This window comes from Podarcis erhardii, assembly GCF_964252035.2.
Source record: "Podarcis erhardii genome assembly, chromosome: 7".
Taxonomy (NCBI): domain Eukaryota; kingdom Metazoa; phylum Chordata; class Lepidosauria; order Squamata; family Lacertidae; genus Podarcis; species Podarcis erhardii.
The window spans coordinates 24,702,404-24,723,838 of record NC_138511.1 but is presented as its reverse complement, the minus strand read 5'-3'; the positions used below and the strand labels follow the sequence as shown (position 1 = coordinate 24,723,838).

General features: G+C 46.2%; 1 protein-coding gene across 5 annotated transcripts in view; it reads left to right on the top strand.

Moving 5' to 3' along the window:
• The window catches only part of MEGF6 (multiple EGF like domains 6), a 207,825-nt gene that overhangs the window by 120,589 nt on the left and 65,801 nt on the right, over positions 1-21,435 (top strand). For all 5 annotated transcript variants that reach the window (XM_081870733.1, XM_081870734.1, XM_081870735.1 and 2 more), the window contains one exon: positions 7,762-7,884. In XM_081870733.1, the coding sequence (XP_081726859.1) occupies positions 7,762-7,884 (123 nt within the window). The remainder of the gene's footprint in view (positions 1-7,761; positions 7,885-21,435) is intronic.

Below are 21,435 nucleotides of genomic sequence, written 5' to 3'. Positions count from 1 at the left end.
CAGCACAGAAAAAGTTTTCATCAGGTGTTGGAATGCTGATGCAGAAGGCTCCTGCTGAATCTCTATTGGCAGAGTGTTTCACAGGACCAGGCCAATAACACTAAAGGCTGGGTTCCTTTTTGTTGTCAAATAAGCCTCACCAACTCCGGCAGATGATCTCTGTGATTGAGTTGAAATATGAGGGTTCAGGTGATCCCTAAGGACCTAAGTTGTTCAGGGCTTTGTAAATTAATTAGTTAAGCTGTACACTCATATAGGCATTCACACGCAACATCTAAGGAGGTTACTGTCTACGCTATAGTTTAACAGTACAGCTCAACCACCATATGCTCTTCCACACAAAGACTTGGGCGTGTGTGGAGACAGCTTGTGCCTGTGTTGGTGTAATGTGTGAACAAGCTTATTCAGTCAACCCTTTGGTTCAGAAAGCCAACTATTATCTGTGCTGACAGGCAGAGGCTCTCCGGAGTCTCAGACAGAGATATTTCCTGCCACCTGCTGCATGTTCCTTTTTTAAATGCAGAATTTGGGGATTGAACCTCAAACTTTTTGTGTGTAAGGCAGATGCTCTTTCATGGACCTACAGCCCTTAAGATATAGAAGCATTTGAATCTGCCTTGTACTGTCAGACTATTGGTCCATCTAGTTCAGTGTTGCCTACACTATATCTGTGTCACTTCCGCATGTATAGTCTCATCCGTCCCATATCTTCATTGAGCTGCAATATTTCTCTCTATATAATAAAAATGTAAGGATGTCATCATGCAGCCCCATTGGAGTGTGCTTTCGTGCCTGACTGTGTAGTGGCAGCTTCTGAGCAGCTGTAACTGAGAAAGCCAGGCAAAATTGTTCATGGCTGCAGCTCTGGAACATCCCATTTTTGTTTTCTGTTCTGAAAAGTGCTAAAGGAGCACTGGCAGCTATTGCGGAGGGGGGCACTGTGCCAAGTGTGCCAACCAGCAAGCTTCCTCTGTAGAGTGGTAGAGCGGAATAAAAGGCAACAACAAATCATCTTCTGAGGCATAAATTGCCCCTGCTCACATGGAAAGAAAAGAACCAGAGGATTTGCAGTGTAAAAGTAAAGTTCCCCCGTCTCCGCCACCCTGTTAATAGCTTGGAGCACATTTCCTGCAAGAACAAGCTAAAAGGTTTCGGCCTTTATAGTGCACACATGCATGTGCGTGCACTTCTATGTTTTAAAGGTGACTTAGGGCTTCTCCAGTTGACCTATTTACTGAGCATTCCTCCTGATTTGCTTGCACAAGGATTATGCAGCATTTAGATCATTTCTGGTCTCTATTGAGCATTTGTTGTAATTTATTTACTTACTGTTTATTTAAGTAACGTACTTCCGTCTCACCTTTCTCCCAAGCTGGAATACAAGCCAGCTTGTGACATTAAAAAATAAAATCAGTTATAAAATAAAGAAGGCTAAAACCAACAAGTTAAAAGCATCAATTAAAACACAGCACAATGCAACTAAAACCAGTATTTAAAATGGTGTTTGTCCCAACAGCCGTTCAATGATCAGCATAGCCTGCACCTTCGTTTCCAAAGGCCTGTCTGAACAGGAAGGTAAGAAGGAAGGCAGGCAGAAAGAGAATGAGGAGGGAGCCAGTCGGGCCTCCCTTGGGAGGGAATTCAGCAGCACAGTCATACCTCATGTTACGTTTGCTTCATGTTATGTTTTTTCAGGTTGCGTCCCGTGGTGACCCAGAAGTACTGGAAAGGGTTACTTCTGGGTTTCGCCCTTTGTGCATGCGCACAAGCACCAAATTGTGACACGCACCTGCACAGATATGGCGCTTCAGGTTGTGGGCTTTTCAGGTTGCGAACAGGCCTCCGGAACGGATCCCGTTCGCAACCAGAAATACCACTGTATAGGAGCAGGAACATTATATAACAATGAGCATTCATTCTGTATCCGTTTGGATGTGCTTGCATTGCTTCATCCCAGTTTTCAATGCATTTGAAAATTGCATTTGACGTGTGTCGGACTAGGACCTGGGAGAGACCAGGGTTCAAATCCCTCCTTAGCCTCATAGGCACCGATTCCTATGGGCCAAGGCAGTTCCCCTCATGTATTTTTTAAAGGGACTGGGCTCCCTCAATTTTCAGAGGGTGTTTGGCTCCACCCCCTGGCTCCCTGTGACATCACATATACGACATCATGCTTCCCTTACATGTCCTCTGAAAAAGTCGTCACCTCTTCTTGACCACGAAGATCACCTTGGTGGCCAGTCACTCACACGGAGCCTGACCTACCTCACGGGGTTGCTGTGGGGATTAAATAAGGAGGAAGAGAAGCATATAAGCCACCATGAGCTCCAGGCTGCAACAAATAAATAATAAACAGAATGCATCTCCCCATCATTCTTCAAGCCTGTTTCTTCTCTTTTCATAGATTTGTGGCTCTCAGGCAACATTGTACTTGAATCCACTTTAATTGCACAAACTGAAATTTCCCAGCAAGGTTTAGGTTTTGCAGCTCTTCGTAAGTCCTGCGAGCTATATTGGTTCTCATTTGAGGAGCGGCTCACAGCTCCAGTGCCAGAGAGGTCTGTGCACCCCTTGGCTGCAGTGGTGCCCCTGGGCCATGGCAGTCTGTGCTGATGTCTGCCTCTGCCTGGCACTTTTGCCACGTTTTCTTGGGTTCTGCTGGAGCCAAAGAATTTGCACAGAGCCTAGTCAAAGAAGTTGATCAACATGATTAATCTGGTTTAAGGGTGTTTTTGTGCCCATGCCTTTGAGGGGCGGGGGAATCACTTTAATTATCAATTGGCACGTCATTCCTGCCCCAGCTCCTTCCCATTTCCTTCATTCATAACTTCAAGCAAAGGTTTCTGTTGCTTCAAGTTTGTAATCGGAGCAGGTGAGCTGAGGACGCCCGTCCTCGCCAGGGATGGGCCAGTCTGTCAATTGTGGTTTCGGTCTCATTTTTTCAGTCTCTCATTTTTCCAGCCTGCAACTCATCTGTCTACATTTCCCCATCATTTTGAAAACTCCTTGTTAAAACAAATGTCCCTGTGAAAACCCAGCAGCATTTTAGTGCAAATTTCTCCTAATATATACATTTTTTTGTATGGCATTTTGCTGAATTTGTGCATGTTTGCAAAGTGATTCCCCCCAACACAATGCATTTTGGAATGCTATTTTCACAAATATTCACATTTCTTTTTTTACACACTTCACCCCAGTATATGCATTTTTGTACATTTGATTACATGCCTGCAAGATTCAGAGAAGTACGAATTTCAAAGTGTGGTCAGACGTATACATGAACAGGAGCATGTGCTTATCACGCGACAGGAGGGGAGTCCAGGCATTAAAAGAGCATGGAAGCAGTGTGGGTTAGCCCAGCCACACCCACTGACCATGCAACCCTGCTTGGCATAGAGGTCCTGCATATATTGAGGGACAGTGGTACCCATCAGACACATCCTGCTGCCACACCCATCACCAATGCCCCTCACCAGTCATGTGCCGATTACAAACCTCTTTCGTGTGGAGGGACTTGTGTGTGGGGCTCCTTTGCCTGCCCTCCTAGCAGGGTCATGGCTGATGGGTGGCACTCCCCTTCAGTACGTAAGGGGGTGCCCATTCCTACCTTAATCCAAACCAGTAGCCATTATCTGTTTGGCTGGAGGGGCGGATCAATACCGATAAAAAAACCTACCCCTCTTGTTGGCCCAGTAATCATCCGAGCCCTTTCGATGGGCTAATCTTAGAAACTCATTCACGCCAAACGCCTTTCGGCCACAAGGGTAATGGCATTCTATTCTATTGTAACCGTTTTACTTCTGCCTCATCTGCCCTCACTAATTATCCCTGTGTGCTATCCATGCGCTGCGCATTTTAAACATCGCTCTCGCACTCACCGTTGTCGGAATACGCTGCCGAGGAAAAATCCCAACATATGCAAGACTGGCCAATTATGCTAATGAAGATTCGGTTATGAAAATTAAGAGGTGGGAGGGTGAGACCAGCAGCCCGCTCTGCACTCACCCCGGGGGTCCCAAAAGCATCTTTTCTCCGCCGGGAGCCTCTCCTTCAGGATCTGAAAAAGGGGTGATGTTCCCTCTGGTCAACTGGTCAATGAGATATAGTGAGAAGGGCTGCAGCTTAGTGGTAAAGCATCAGCTTTGCATGCAGGAAGTTCCTGGTTCGATCCCTGACAACCCCGCTTTCAGCTGAGTGAAATGTCTTCATGAGACCTTGGAGAAACACGGCTACTCATTGTAGACCAGTGTTCTTCAAGTTTGGGTCCCCTGGTGCCATTTGGACAACTAGTACCATCATCCCCTGACCCCTGGCTACACTGGCTGGGGACTCAGTGTTGACAAAGAGACTCTTGAGCCAGATGGACTTACGATCTGACTCTGTAAAGACAGCTTCCTACATTTGTAGCTGCTAGACCACCTGCTTGCTGACAATTGACCCCAACAGCATTAAGCCAGTATGGGCTGCAGGTGGGTAGGGTTGGGGCTGATAAGATGCTGCAAGCCTTTTACTGCCTTTTGGTGGTTTAGGAGCCTGAGCAACCTGAAGGGAGGGAAGAGGCCAAGGAGAGACCTGAAGGCTGCCCATTACAGGAGAATAAACTGGTGGAGAGAGGTAGGAGGTCTATTCTCTTCTTCTTCCCTGTGTCCTCTGATCTGACAAGAAGATAGAGAGGGAGGGTAGTCTGCTCTTGAAAGTAGCCAAGAGTAGAAGCATTGGAAGCTACCTTGTATTGAGCCAGCTGGCTGGTTCAGCTAGCTCAGTATCGTCCACAATGGCTGGCAGCAACTCTCCAGGGTTTTGGATGGAGGTCTCTCCCATTGCTACCTGGAGATGTCGAGGTATTCCAAGGTAGGGGTGGGGAAACCTTTTTCAGCCTGAGGGCCGCCTTCCCTCACATATAACCATCTCGGGGCCATATACTAGCATTGGGGAAAAGTGGACATTGAGTGCAAAGCATTGAGTGCAAATTTTATCTTTCTACATTAGGCTGTTGTTGTTTAGTCGTTTAGTAGTGTCCGACTCTTCGTGACCCCATGGACCAGAGCACGCCAGGCCCTCCTGTCTTCCACTGCCTCCCACAGTTTGGTCAAACTCATGCTGGTAGCTTCGAGAACACTGTCCAACCATCTCATCCTCTGTCGTCCCCTTCTCCTTGTGCCCTCCATCTTTCCCAACATCAGGGTCTTTTCCAGGGAGTCTTCTCTTCTCATGAAGTGGCCAAAGTATTGGAGCCTCAGCTTCAGGATCTGTCCTTCCAGTGAGCACTCAGGGCTGATTTCCTTCAGAATGGATAGGTTTGATCTTCTTGCAGTCCATGGGAGTCTCAAGAGTCTTCTCCAGCACCATAATTCAAAAGCATCAATTTTTCGGCGATCAGCCTTCTTTGTGGTCCAGCTCTCACTTCCATACAGCACTACTGGGAAAACCATAGCTTTAACTATACGGATCTTTGTTGGCAAGGTGGTGTCTCTACATTAGGCTAGTTCATGTAAACACCCTTGCATCCTCCTCGCTCGCCCGCCTCCATCCAGACAAGCAAGGCACACTATTGGGGTTCAAGGGCACATTCCAGCCAGGCACAAACACCCAAGAAGGATGCAAAACAGGGTCTGGGGAGAGTTGGTTAGGCCTGGGGAGAGTTCAGAGGTTTGGACAGTGACCTATGCAAGATCACATTGGAGGTTCCTCACACCTGATACATAGGTGCACAAGGATGAAGAGATGTAGTTTGCCATTTTGTAAGACCATGCTAAGATTGCTCTCTCTTCATCATTGTCCATAAGCTGCATTGAATTTGTTTTGTTTTTAATAAAGAAAAGTGGGGAACATTTTGAAAACAAATGGCCTCCATAGCCCTGTTGAAAAGAAGAACGCAAAGTTGAACTGAGGACAAGCACACCTTGATTCTGACTCTTGATTCCTGCCCTCCCGCCAACAATCTGTTTGCAACACAATTTATCTTTGCGTTCCTTCTCTTTCTGCCTTTGAACACTCAACCAAACAAAAGCTTGTGAAATGTCTCAATGCATTCCCCCGGTTTCCCTTGAAACATGACAGATGATTCTGAACCTTTTCAGTGCAGAAGTTGAAGCAGGAGGATCTGATCATTTCCCAGCAGGACGCTGGGAAAAGAGCGAGTGCCAACCTTTCTTGGCCGTGCTTTTGAAGTTTCTCTGTGCCCTGTTGAGAGCGTTTTGGACCACAAGGCCGGGTCCCTGTCAATTGAGGGCAACCGGATTTGGACTGCGTCCTAGAAGCGCCCCTTCTCATTAACCGCAAGAACCATTTGGGGGAGGTGAGATAGCTTCTCTCAGTGGTGGCTCCACTGACCCCTACAGGCAATAAAATAAATATAAAGACATTGTCCATCACCATTTCTCTGCTGGCAGGAAACGCCTTTTGTCTGCATCTTCTGTGTTTGCCTTGGTGCGTTTCTTTCTGGGCAGAAGGCCAAATGGAAGGAGGACATTTGTGAGGAAGCCTCTTCTCCCCGCCCCACTGCAAAAGGAAAAAAGGGGGGAAGCCATGCTCCAAAACCAGAACAGAAGATAAGCATCATGGGCTTGAATGTGCTCGAGACTCATGGTCTCCCCTTTCCACACCACAGAGCTGAAACAAAATCAACCCCAAAGTTTGTGCGTGTGTGCGTGCGTGTGTGTGCACATGTGGAGGGAACTTTTGGATCTGCAGTTTCCAAATTTTGCATGCATATTGCATTACATTGTTTAGACTGCTGGTTAGAAGAAACTGAATGGTTAACCCTGGGTAGAGTCGCTAGCAAAACCTGCTTGTCCAGGGTTTGGATAGGAGTTTTGAGGGGTTATAAAAGGAATGTGAGCATTTAGGGGCCCTGAATTCTTTCCTGGCTTAGATTAAAATCCGAGCCAGAGAATAATTTCCAGCCTATCCATCTCTCACTTAGCCAGTCCAGCAGTCTTCTAACTCTCTCCCCTCCTTCTTCTGTTTTATACCTTAAGAACTTTTTTTCTGAGCTGAAGAGCTCCATTTCCTTTGGGACAACTTTCCAAGAACCACCTGGTCCTTAGGAAAGGTCTGAAGGCTGGGGTTGGTGCTAGCAGGGAGGGGGACACTGAGGCGAGACCATCAAGCATAGGCCCTGTGCCTCTCTTTATGCATTGTCTGAATGTGTGACAGTGTGTGCCTGTACAGGGCTTTTGTCCTTCCTGTGGAAGCTAGCTGAAAAGCTGCTTCAGGGCTGGGGACCTTGGTTACAATCCACACATAAGCTGATGAGGTACAAATTGGGTCAGAGCTGCTGCCAGTCAGTGTAGCCAGTATGGAGCCATATGGACCAATGGTCTGACTTGGCATAAAGCACCTTCCTATGTTTATTAGGTGCATCTGTAGCTTCATGATGGAGCACATAGCTGCATGGGGTGCTTCCAGACACCTTGTTTATTAAGCATTTGTTCTGGTTTGTTTATGGGGAGGTTAGACAGTGTTGTGTCAAGCAAGTGTCACAAGACTCCAATGCATTTCCCCATCACTTTCCTGACTGCAGTTTTGCAGAAACTGGGCTCAGTGTGCAAGACCACCAAGTAAACTTTAACTGTGCAACCTGAATTGTCGATACGTGATTGAATCCCACCCCAGAATAGCCACAACATCTTCCTAAGCCTGGCCCATTGGCCTGGCTGGCTGCTCCTCTGGAGTCCTGCTTCTGGCTGGCACAAATGCTGAGTTTAGCTTGCACCATGCCCGCTGCTCTGACTGTTTCCATTTTTGCTTCCTTTCCAGATGTTGACGAGTGCCAAGTTCACAATGGGGGCTGCCAGCACAGATGTGTGAACACTCTGGGGTCCTATTACTGCGAATGCAAGCCAGGCTTTCGTCTGCACACAGACGGCAGGACCTGTCTTGGTAAGACGTGGATTTCAGCGGCATCTCAGCCCCTCTGATTACTTCCAGTGTCCAGCCCAGCACATGCTGGGAAGACAATGTCAGCCAAAGGGATCTGGCTCTCTTGTGTTGAATCATCTCTGCAGAACAATGCTACGTAATCACATTGACTGCCTTTGATTCACCTGGTTTGCTTAGTTGTTAAGAATGGTGCAGCCAGCCTAGGGGTTTTTACTCATGAGTAAGTCCCACCATGTTTAATGGCCCTGCTTCCAAATACAGTGGTACCTCAGTTTACGAACTTAATCTATTCCAGAAGTCTGTTATTAAACCGAAACCATTCTTGAACTGGGGCACACTTTCCCTAATGAGGCCTCTCATCGCCAGTGCCCTTCCACCATTTGGCTTCCATTCTTAGACCGAGGTAAAGTTCGCAAACCGAGACACTACTTCCAGTTTTGCGGAGCAAAAAACAGGAACAGCTGGTAGGCGGCAAAAGAGGGAGACTCCCGGCCGCGCCTGCGTTAAATAGGGCAGGCCACGCCCCCAGAGCTAGCCGATTGGCTGACCAGGGGGTGACACAGCCAGGGATTCCCCCAATCATGCAGGGGCTGGGACCATGAAGCCCGCAACCCTACCTCCTCTGCAGGGCGGAAGTGGCTTTCCTAAACTGAATAGTTCATAAACAGGGCTGTTCTTAAACTGAGGTACCACTGTAACTGGACATGTGACTGCAGTTTCACAGCTCAATTGCCTATAAGATCATAGGCAGAATCTTATGGATCAGGCCAATGGGAGGCCATGCTCCACCTTCCTGTTCTTACAATCACCCCAGCGGGAAGCACATGAGCAACATCTGAGCACAACAGCGCTCTCATAATACCCTGTTGTATCAGACCAACAGCCTCCTGTCTTCACAGTTGCCACCCAGATGCCTGTGAGAAGCCCGCAAGCGGGATCTGAGAACGAGAGCCCTCTCCCTTCCTGTGGTTTCCAGAAACTGGTATTCAGAAGCATTACTATTTCTGCCCATGGAGGCATCATAGCTGGTAGTTTGGGATAGCCCTCTCCTCAATGGAATTGTCCAAACCTCTTTTAAAGCCATCTAGGTTGCTGCCCATCTCTGCCTCCTGTGGGAGCAAGTTCCATACTTTTAAATGGGAAGTGGGTGGTGCTGGGTCTAAACCACTGAGCCTCTTGGGCTTGCTGATCGGAAGGTCGGCGGTTCGAATTCCCGCGAAGGGGTGAGCTCCTGTTGCTCTGTCCCAGCTCCTGCCAACCTAGCAGTTCAAAAGCACACCAGTGCAAGTAGATAAATAGGCACCGTCATGGTGGGAAGGCAAATGGCGTTTCCATGTGCTCTGGCTTCCATCACGGTGTTCTGTTGTGCCAGAAGTGGTTTAGTCATGCTGACCACATGGTCTGGAAATCTGTCTATGGACAAACTTCGACTCCCTCGGCCTGAAAACAAGATGAGCGCCATACCCCACAGTCTCCTTTGACTGGACTTAAGCGTCCAGGTGTCCTTTTCCTTTTACCTTTTTTACTTTAATTATGTACGTTTATCTGTTCTGGAACTTCATTGGATTTCCATGAGTGGGAGAAAAACTTACATCTAACCATTTCCTCCATGCCATGCATAATTCTATAAATTTCTACCTGTCATCTCTCACCTTCATATCATCTCTTGCCTTTTCTCTAACCTGAGAAGTCCCTATCCCCACAGAAACTGGCACAGTGGTGCCCCGCAAGACGGAAAACCCGCTAGACGAAAGGGTTTTCCGTTTTGGAGGCGCTTCGCAAAATGAATTTCCCTATGGGCTTGCTTCGCAAGATGAAATGTCTTGCGAGTTCCTGCGGGTCCCCCCCTTCCCCCCCTTTTCCTAAGCAGCTAAGCCACTTAACAGCTGATCGCTAAAAGCCGCTAAACCACTAATAGCGCTAATCCGCTAAGCTGTCAATGGGCTTGCTTCGCAAGACAAAAAAACCGCTATACGAAGAGCCTCACAGAACGGATTAATTTCGTCTTGCGAGGCACCACTGTATTCAGAAGTACACTGCCTCTGACAGTGGAGGGAGAATATAGCCATTACGATCCTTATTCTTTGCAAGCTATTGTTAGAAAATATAGATATGATAGGCATTTGTTAGAGGCAGAGCAAGTATTCTGCTTATGGGTATAGATTTGGCTTGCACTAGGACCAAGGACTGCCAGTAAGAAGGAGACAACATGGTTTGTGCTAACCATAGCTTAGAATCCAAATAGTGTTTCCTCCTTCCTTTTTTTAAACAAAAGTTATATATCATTTGATTGTAGCAAAGCCTCTTAGCAGTTCACAAGAAAAAAATATTCACAATATCCATAAAAATAAATTGAAATTAATTGAAATTAACAGCAAAAGAGATGAACACCGAGGCAAACCATGGTTTAGAGTCGGTGATTTAATTGTTTTCTCTCCTGCTTACATCAAATTAAGAATTAGTGGGGAAATAGGTGCGTCTGATTGCTCCATGTCTTGGCCTGCTTCTCTTAAGTAAACACCAGTTAGAGGTCTTGTGGAGAGAAACATATTCTTGGATGGAAAGTCTGCGAGGTGTGCCAAGGGAAAAACTTCAAGGAAGTCTCCAAATGATCATTTCTTGTTCTGTTGTTGTTGAAGACTGTAAAGTTTTGCTTTGAATATGACAGTGGGGCACAGTGGGGGGTGTCTGCTGTGGCCTAAACCACTGAGCCTCTTGGGCTTGCCGATTAGAAGGTCAGCGGTTCGAATCCCCGTGACGGGGTGAGCTCCCGTTGCTCTGTTCCAGCTCCTGCCAACCTAGCGGTTCAAAAGCATACCAGTGCAAGTAGAAAAAGAGGTACTGCTGCGGTGGGAAGTTAAATGGCATTTTCGTGCACTCTGGTTTCTGTCATGGCGTTCACTTGCACCAGAAGCTGTTTAGTCATGCTGGCCGCAGGACACAGAAAGCTGTCTATGGACAAACGCCGGCTCCCTTGGCCTGAAAGCAAGATATAATAATAATAATAATAATAATAATAATAATAATAATAATAAATAAATAAATAAATTTATTATTTCTACCCCACCCATCTGGCTGGGTTTCCCCAGCTGCTCTGGGCGGCTTTCAACAGAACAACCCCATAGTCCCATATGGCAACCCCACAGTCACCTTTAACTGGACTTCACCATCCACAGGGGTCCTTTACCTTTTTTTAACTGATCTCTGGACCACAAGCCAAATGTGGCCCTCAAGGCTTCTCTGTCTGGCCCCCAGGACTGTCCCTCAGGCCATGGCCCTTAGCAGCCCTCACAAGTGCTTCTGCCTATGTTTCATTGAACTGTGATATTGCCTCTCCCTTTCTGGGATGGAGAGAGGGTGAAACCTCAGGCTTTTTTGTGGCTAGAAGTGATGCTCATTATTTCTGACAGAAACGGGAGCAGAAATTGCCAATATTTGCTGATTTATCCCATGACTGGAATATGGACCGGTATATGACTGGAATATGGACTGGCAGGGGGTTGGACTCGATGGCCCTTGTGGTCTCTTCCAACTCTATGATTCTATGATTCATTATTGTTGTTTTTAGTCCATAAACAACACATAATTGACCATGTTCCCCTCATGTGGGCAGGTAATAATTCCTCTGTGTTACAAACTAGTCCAACTACCGAAACGTTTTCCTCCACATGTCAATCAGGTGGGGTGTCCAGCAGCTAATTGGATTATTATTATTTGAGTGTTGCATGGTGGCTCCCTTCGATTTTGAAACAATATACAGTGGTACCTCGGATTACAAACACCTCAGGTTACAGACTCCACTAACCCGGAAGTAGTACCTCGGGTTAAGAACTTTACCTCAGGATGAGATCAGAAATTGCACGGCGGTGGCACGGGAGCGGTGGGAGGCCCCATTAGCTAAAATGGTACCTTAGGTTAAGAAGAGTTTCAGGTTAAGAATGGACCTCCGGAACAAATTAAGTTCGTAACCAGAGGTTCCACTGCATATGCATTTTGTAGTTCTGCAATTCTTGGCTTGCTGCCACACATGCTGACCACCTCCTCCTCCCCAGTTTTTTGGTGGCCCTGTTTGGGTTGAGTATCATTGGCACTTGTCACTAGGGTTTGCTATTAGAGGGCAGTGAGTGGTGCTTTGCATGAGAAAACTGCATAGTTCTGGAACTAAAAGTCTCTGTCAACCGGTACCAATCAGCTTATCAGACCTTTGGAGTAGAAAAGCTCTGAAACAGTCTATTCAATCTCCCCCCTTGCCCTTCCCCCCTGTGTGTGTGTGTGTGTGTGTGTGTGTGAGAGAGAGAGAGAGAGAGAGAGAGAGAATACTAGAATTATAGAATTGTAGAGTTGGAAGGGACCTTGAGGGTTATCCAACCTCTGCTTAGAAGCCTCCAAGGAAGGAGAGTCCACAAACACACAAACACAAAAACAAACACACAAAACACCTGGAGCTGTAAATTTACCACAGAGTTTTCACACCCGTGCATGGTGTCCACAGGGGTGTCTATCTTCTTGACAGGAAAACCTCTCCCTGTTTCCTTACCTCACCACTAGACAGAGGAGGGAAGCAGCAATGGATTTGTAAAAACAAGAAGCTACGCTGCTTTTTCTTCTCCATGGTTGTAACGTGCAAGTGCGATGTATTGGGATGTCCCAGTTGACCCTGACTTTGTCCAAGCACCTGGCTTTGGGCTGGTTCCTCCTGAGCAAGATCAGCTTTCATCCCTCTGAAGTTTGAGAAAGGAAAGCCGTGGTCCGAGGGCTCAGCTTGAGCTCACTTTGCGGGGGAGGCCGGCAAAGCACGGGGAATCTCGAGGCTTTTTCAGACAAAGTGATCCCCTCTGGGATGATTCATTTCACTGCACCCTCACTTTGTTCTTAATGGTTTGTTTTGAAGCAAATGGAGCGATGCTTTCCGCCCCGGTGAGACGTTTTCAAGCCACAGCGATGAGCTGTACTCTGCTTTCATTTCCGATTCCAAGAGATTCCTTCTACTACAAAGGCCATTCGATTCTCCAGGTTTTGAAGATATTTGTGGAGCAGAGGGTAGCCAGGAAATGGCTGAGGGACACTTATCAGTTAAAGCACAGGTCACCAACGAAATTTCTGCTGAAATTATGTTTTGATGCATTCTGCTGTGAGCAATGGAAGAGGTTGTGGTCTATGTGGTGCCTACAACAGTTTCTTCAGTTTTCAAATATGCACATTAGGCCCAGAGTTCCCTGAATTCCTTGGGAAAAGGGGCTGGCTGTTAAGCCACTCAGAGAACTGTAGCTCTGAGAGGGGAATAGAGCTTTGTTAACAACTCTTGGCACCCTTAACAAAAACTGCAGCTCCCAGAATTCTTGGCGACGGGGGACATGACTGCTTAAAGTGCAGTTATAGTGCTTTAAATGTATGATGTGATCTCAAACCATTCACTGGCAAGGGGAAAGTGGATGAGTCCTAATTTGGATGGTACCAGTGACATGGGATAGAAAATGTAGCTTTTGTAGCAGAAAAGTTTCTTGGTCTAGATAAAAAACCCCACCAGCCTGCTGTTCTGTGGTTCACCATATATAAGAACATAAGTAGATCCTTCCTGGATCAGGCCAATGGCCCATCTAGTCCAGCATCCTGTTCTCACAGTAGCCAACCAAATGTCTGTAGGAAGCACACAGACATGACCAGAGCACAAGAGGACTCTCTCTGCCCATGATTCTCAGCACCAGTGTTCATAGTCATACTGGAGGAAGCCTCAAACAAATCCAAAGACTCCCAATTTACAAAGATTGCAGGATCTTCCTGCTCTGTTGAGTCATTGCAAGGACCTCTGTGAGGGAGAAATTCTCAGTGGATCGTGAACACATGGAGGTGGGTACCATCTTTGGATTTCCTCATTCCATCAGCAAAATGTCTTGGGCTGGCCTTCCCATCCCAGAGGATGCTGTTGGCCTCCCCTCTCTCCCTGCCACTAGACATGAGGGTCTTTGCTCTAGTGGAGCCTGCGATAGTTCCAGCTGTGCCAATTCCTTCCTCCGGGATTATGCTTGCCTTCTCTCTTTGAGACGGACGGAACGGTGCAAAACCCCACAGCGTCCCATTCGAATGAAAACATTGTGGCGAGCCGGTATGTGCAGTGTGGGGTTTCTAGAAAAATAGAGAGCACAGGGGCTTCTAAACCTTGTAGCAACTTGGCAGTAAACCAAAAATATGTTTCTGTAACTTTTCCGTGTCTGGAAAGTGACTTGTGTCCATTCACACCTTTTAGGGGCAGGGCCAGATGCAATGTGCGCACTGTAGTTCTTTGGGGACATTATACACCCGCTTGAAGCAGACACGTTTTAAGAGGAGATGAATTAAGTTCAGATGGGGAAAGAGCTTGCTCTCTCTGATCCAAAGACACTGTGGCTAGCTTTCATATTTTTCCAAAGTATTAGCAGTCCCTTAGGCCACATTGAAACCTACTTCTGGCACATGTGTGTACACATATACGGCCCCCGAGACAGCTAAAAGGCAACAGGAGTCCTGTTGGATCGAACCAAGGGGCCCATATAGTCCACCTTCATGTTTCTCACAGTGGCCTGTTTGGCAGTGGAATGGACTCCAGCGAGCGGTGGTGGACTCTCCATCCTTTGGAGGTTTTGAAGCAGAGGTTGGATGGCCATCTGTCCTGTATGATGGGCTTGAGATTCCTGCATTGCAGGGGGTTGGACTAGATCAGAGTCTTCAAGTGTGCCTGTTTTCCAGGGTCAGTCCCGGATTTGCAGAATCTTCCCTTAAAGTAAGATTTCAGTCCTCATGGTTCAGAGTTGAGAGCTGCTTAAATAGGGACACAAGAGTTCTGCCTTAAACTGAGTCAGTCCCATCTCGCCAAATCTTGTCCACACCGAATGGCAAAGCTTTCCCAGAGTTTCAGGCAGGAAGTTCTTCCAGCTCTAACTGGAGTTGCCCAGGATTGAATCTGTGACCTTCTGCATGCAAGGGAGATGCTCTGTCACTGAGCTCTAGAAGCTAGGAGCTTTGACTTAATCGGAGCAGCAATGCTTGATTTTGGGGAAGGGAGGGCTCACCATACAAATCGCCTGGGGCCTAGGAACCCCTGCCTCCTTTCTCTTGTGCTTCTGCACAGGCATGAAAGGGGCTCATTCAGCCAGCTCTCTGCCTGTGTAAATATTTACTCTAAGGGAAACGGTGAATTTGCTCTGACTTGATCTTTGAAATCACGTGGCTTTAATTATTATTATTTTTTTAAAAAAGCAACATTCTTGACAGGTCTTCTGAGTCTGGAGCCTGCCTAGAGGAAGGGCAGCAGTGGGAAAGGATGGGGGAGAAACAACCACTCGGGTTCACATTTTTAACATGGAACTACCTTATTCGCTCTCTTCGAAACAATATGTGAACCAAAGGAAGACTCTCTTTTGAAATTTTGCGGGTGTTCGAATTTTGCAATGTGGTTCTTCAATCAAGCAACATGTACCAAAATAATGCATGTATTAGGGGAAAGTGTTCCTACAGATGTGTAAGTGACCTACCAATATACATTGTATTAGCTTGCAAAAATGAGTATATTGGGGGAAATGCACACAAATATGGCCCCAGGGCTTCAATTCTGGTTGTGGATATTTTTGCGGGAGGCAGTGGAAGATAGGAGCGCCTGGCGTGCTCTGGTCCATGGAGTCACGAAGTCGGACACGACTAAACGACTAAACAACAACAACAAATGTTTTGGTATGGATTGAAGAGAAGGCGGCAGAGAGGGCATTTAGAAGGTGTTTAAAGGGTACTTCTCACTTAATGCGATTTCATTTAGGTGTCTGGGGGCCCAGAACATAAACCCCACATAAGTGGGAAGTCGTTTGTACTTCCAGTCCAATGTGATGATTGCAGCCCAAAGTGTGTTGTGATGCAGTCGATGATTGCAGCCCAAAGTGTGTTGTGATGCAGTCGTTGTTGCTGCTGTTGGAAGATGCAGCCTGGGAATACCACCCCTTACGGATCTCAGTTACCCTAAGTAACTATTAGTTGCTCGATCAATTGGCCATCATTGATTCAGAAGTACTTCCAATTCAGTGTGATGATCACAACTCAAAGGTATGGGGTTCTTATTTTCTTCCACCCTCCCATTTCCCAGGCCACCAATTCTTTGGAAGTGGAAAATTTACAGTTCCTAGATTGGGTACGCAGCAGTTTCCCCTTTGGTCCTGAGACACCGTCAGTTGTGCAAATTCATTTTTAGGAAGCAGTTGGCAGAACTAATGAGCAAAATAAGTAAACAAATGCAGTGCCAGGAATATTTTTGAGAGAAAGGGGGGGGGTGCTTTTGTTTTATTCTTAATAATAGAAAAAAGACTGTACAAAAGATTCCAGTTTAAAGTTGGCAACGAGCCACCAATCCAAATGTGTCTGGGCTGCCATAAAAAAAAAAACCACAAAAGCTTTCAGGCTCATCAGCAAAAGCTGACTAAAGCACAGTGTCTCCAGAATTGTGCTTTAGGAATTGAGGTTTGCTGTTGTCCCAATGGGCACAAAGGCATGACCACAGAACTCGAGAGAAGCTGGTTAGATTTTCCACCCACCCACCCAGAATCTGCACGGTCACTGTGCCTTTATTCTGAAGGGGCGAGTGTTCCTGGCTGCTGATGGGTACAAAAAAGAACCCGGAGGTCATCTTGGGCTCATCCTCTTAGCAAAGCCACCTAATTAACTCCACAGAGAAAATAAAATAAAATCCTGACAACACTTCACTGGAGGAAACCGAACAAAACCAGTGTGTAATTGGAGGAGGAGAAAGGGACACAGAGGTTTTGTCTTTCTTATTTCAGGCCTTGTACACAACAGACACCCAGCTAAATCCTAACCCCCAGATCTGCTGGCTGCAGGGGTTTTAGGGCTGGGTGGAGACATTTTTTCCACCATTAGAGAGGAGCTTTTGCTGGCAGGATTGGAGGCTACAGTTACAGCTGTGGAAACCTCCATCGGCATCAGTCGACCACCAGCAGAGTTTCAGTCGGGGCAGAGGCAGATTTGGATCTCCCCAATCCAAAGCCTCTTTGCCACTGGGTTCCCGACAGAGGCCTGAGTATTATGCTCCTCCCCAACCACACCAGCCTTTGTGGCTCAGGGGCATATTGTGCCTTGCCCACGTTTGCCCATATGTCTGCTTAAATCTGCAGAACTGGCACAGTTACAGGTGACAAGTAATGCCTGTTCTTCATTTGCAATAAATTGATCTGTTAGTATAGCAGCACCTAAACTTTGGAACTCCCTACCTATTGCTAAAAGGCAGGCACTTCACTGTACAGTGGTACCTCAGGTTAAGTACTTATTTTGTTCCAGAGGTCCTTTCTTAACCTGAAACTGTTCTTAACCTGAAACACCACTTTAGCTATTGGGGCCTCCCGCTGCTGCCGCGCCACCGGAGCACAATTTCTGTTCTCATCCTGAAGCAAAGTTCTTACCCAAGGTACTATTTCTGTTTTGGCGGAGTCTGTAACCTGAAGCGTCTGTAACCTGAAGTGTATGTAACCCAAGGTACCACTGTACTCTTTTTGGTACCTCCCCCAAACATTTATGTTTAGGTAAACCTTCCCAGATACCTAGAATGCTGGTGTGTTTTTTTGGCTTATTACTGGCTTTTTGGTTTTGTTTTGTAATGTTTTAAATGGTTGTTTTATCTGTTTCCCCCCAAAAACGTTATTGTTTTATTCCTTCTGTAAACCACTGTGAGGATTGTTGTTTTTTAATACAATCAAGTGGTATATGATTTTTTAATGGAAAAAAATAAAAAGCTTAGCACTCATTCCCATATTATTTGCAAACAGATTATTTCTGGATTCAAGTAACACAAAACTGAGTGCTGAACTTCCACCGTTTCCCACTATAGTTCCAGGAGTGCCTTTTAACGTTGTCTGAAAACTTGGATATAACGTGGAACTCGACAGTGAGGGGAAAGTCATGAAAACAGAACAAACTGCCTTTAAATGCAGTCTGACTTAGTTCCGTTAATTTCAGTGGGTCTGCTCTGATGAGGAGCTTGTTTGGATGTTTGGGGGGGGGGGGTTGGAATCTGTGAGGTTCACAGCTCTGGGTTTATTTATTTTTTTACAATCCAAGTTGCTGCTTTGAAAGAGTGCCTGGACTCACAAACATTCTGTGCATTTGTCTCTAGAGGGAACTTACCAGGACTGGAATCAATTCTTTTGCCTTTATTTTATGTTTGATAGGTGGGGATGGGGGTGGTGAGCTTTTTTGTGTGCTGACAAGGTCCACCTTGAAAAAGAGACTTGCGTAGTCAGAAGCTGTTTCTTGACTAAGTTGGTGCCACGATGAAATCAAGCTGGGGCTCCCGGTCTTCCTCCCCCCCTCCCCCCCCACCAGTGTAACTTTAGCCCTGGCTTCTAGCAACTGAGGTGGGTGGTATGTATTAAAATGCAATTCTGTGTTATTGGTTTGATTCTTCCTCCTTGACATGTGCCATGTATAATTCCCCATCCTGTATCGACGGGGCTGCCAACCCCCCGTCTTGTTTCACATGTGCATATGGCCTGCTGCGTGCCTTGCCAGAGAATGACTTCTGCTTCTTATTACTTGTCCCGAGCTGGAATGTACGCCGTATGGCAAATGCAAACAGAGCGCTTTGCAGTTGACATGTACAGTTGGAAAAGCTATAAGGTTCAAACGGGGTTATTAGCTTGTGGAGGGCGGGGAAGGGTATTCCTCTTCTTACATGCAACCTGTATTTTGGGATGGTCAAAGAGAATTGAGTGGACGAGTTAGTTGGGAGAAGATACCCTAACAGGGACGCGGGTGGCGCTGTGGGTTAAACCACAGAGCCTAGGACTTGCTGATCAGAAGGTTGGCGTGTCGAATCCCTGCGACAGGGCGAGCTCCCGTTGCTCGGTCCCTGCTCCTGCCAACCTAGCAGTTTGAAAGCATGAAGTACAAGTAGATAAATAGGTACTGCTCCGGCAGGAAGGTAAACGGCGTTTCCGTGTGCTGCTCTGGTTCGCCAGAAGCGGCTTAGTCATGCTGGCCACATGACCCGGAAACTGTACGCCGGCTCCCTCGGCCAATAAAGCGAGATGAGCGCCACAACCCCAGAGTCAACCACGACTGGACCTAATGGTCAGGGGTCCCTTTACCTTTACCTTTACCTTTACCCTTACCTTTACCCTAACCCTCCCATTCTCCTCAGGCTGCTTAAAAAGCAAAACACAAGGCATGTATGCAGTGAATAATTTAACATCATTTTACAAGCTTCTTTTCTTCATGAGTGCGGAGAACAACTTCCTGCCAGTTATATATATATACTTTTATCCAGCTTACCTTTTTAATCATTTTGATTGTCAGTCATACTTGTATTTCTTTCATTTTAATAAATTATTTTTCACAAAGTTTGCACTCAATGTTAGTCCTACTCAGATCGTTGAAATTAATGGTTTTGACTAGCTCAGGGCCATTAATTTAAACAAGTCTACTTTGAGTGAAACTGAGCCCCAGGGTAGTTCAATGTAACTGACAATTGCCTATGACATTAATTCTGTACTTCTGTTGAGACAGCCTAGAATTGCATTCGCCTCTGTTGCTGCTGCATTATATCTATTCCAATGTATTTGATAGTTTGAATGGTGGGAGCTGAAAGCAAAATTATTTAGGGGAGGGGAGGGAAAGCAAGCCCAGCACACAGGTAATTAATTTGCACACATTCCTCAGAGTCCAGCAGTCGCATTTTGGTGGTGCAGGGTATTGAATTGGGTACAGGGTTGGTGTGTGGAGAGAGAGTTTTTGGTTGTTGGCATCCATCGGTCTTGAGGGACAATGGAGTGTGCGCTGGAGGTGAAATCAAACCACTGTGTTAGCAGACTTGGGGTGCAGACCTGGGCAGTATGTGTGGAGGTCCTGGGCTGCCCAGACGACAAGACCTCCCTCTTGATGTGGTCCAAAGGAAAGCAGAGCAATACCTTTGGCACCAGCTTGGCTGCAGGAGTTGCCAGAAAGAGGCGTACCAGGTGCTATTCAACCATCAACCCCACTCCAGATTTGTGTAGGGTTTGATCCTTAACTTTTCCTTCTCCCAAAGATATCCCACAGAGCAGTGGAGGTTTTCCTTCTCCTAGACAAGCTGGCTTTCCAGGTTCATGAGCCCCACCTGCCCCTCATTGCTACAGCACATGCAGAAACTGCCTTCTTGGTCGTTGGGCCCATCTTTGGTCTCATCTGCTCAGTCTGCCTGAGACTGTCTTCTCATGCAGTGTGAAATATACTTGGAGTCGAGTGTGGATTTCATGCTCTTTATTCAGCTCATAGTAGTGAGGAATGCCAGTTCCCCTGAAATGTCTGCTTTATATACATTATTTACACAATGGGCCCCATGTGATTGGCTAATTCTGGGATTCTCCTGTAGGCCAATCAGGTTGCGGATTCACTTCCACCTGGAGTTGGAATGGGTGGCTCCTGCGGACCAATCAGACTGCTGCATTTTGAATTCTATTGTTCTAGGACCAATCCGACTGCTGCATTCTGAATCCTATTGTTCTAGGACCAATCAGACTGCTGCATTTTGGATCCTGTTCAACTCAGTACATAACTCACCGAGAGTTTGAGACCTGATGAGCTTCCCTCACCTGGTTTGTTGTTGTTGTTGTTGTTGTTGTTTCCCCAACCTCCAGCCATAGAAGTTTCTGAAGCCTTCAAAATGGAGTTACTGTCATGGGCATTATGTGTATGTGTCTTTGGATGAGTTGAGTGGAAGATTATGAGTCATGGGGGTTGGAAGAGAGAGTGTGTGCATTCAGCAGTGCTTATTTTTTTAATAATAATAATAATAATAATAATAATAATAATAATAATAATAATATACAGTTTATTATTTATACCCCGCACATCAGGCTGGGTTTCCCCAGCCACTCTGGGCAGCTTCCAACCAAATATTAAAAACAATACAGCATCAATCTTTAAAAACTTCCCTAAACAGGGCCTCCTTCAGTTGTCTTTTAAAAGTAAAATAGTTGCTTATTGTTTTTGGTTGTTAGTTTGCTAATGCTGTTAATAGTCTTTTGTGGATTACAAATCCTGTAGTGTTTTGTGAGTCTTAGAATATGACTTTTTGTTGTGGCTGCGCTGTTTAGCTTATGTTTTAATCTTGTCGATAGCGTTTTATAGAAGGTGGTTGTTTTACTGGCGATTTGTTTTGCTGATTATTTGTTAATTGTTCTTCGTGATTTATGTTGAAATCTTGAGGTTTTATTATGTTATCATTGTTTATTGTTTGTGTGCCAATTTGTGTGAGGGAGAAGCGGCATAGAAATATAATAAATGAAATGAGAAGAGTCACAGCTGAATAGCTCAGTTGGCAAGAGCATAGTGCTGATAACCCCAGGGTCGCAGGTTCGATCCCCCTGTGGGACAGTTGTCTATTCCTACATTGCAGGACTAGTTGATCTTCTGGGTGCCTTCCAACCTTACAATTCTCTGACTCTTAAGTTCCCCATGCCTGACCTAAGCAGTGTGTTATACTCAACATTAGGCCTACTCATTGTAAGTACGGGGCATGACGGCCAAATGCTGCTCTCTCTA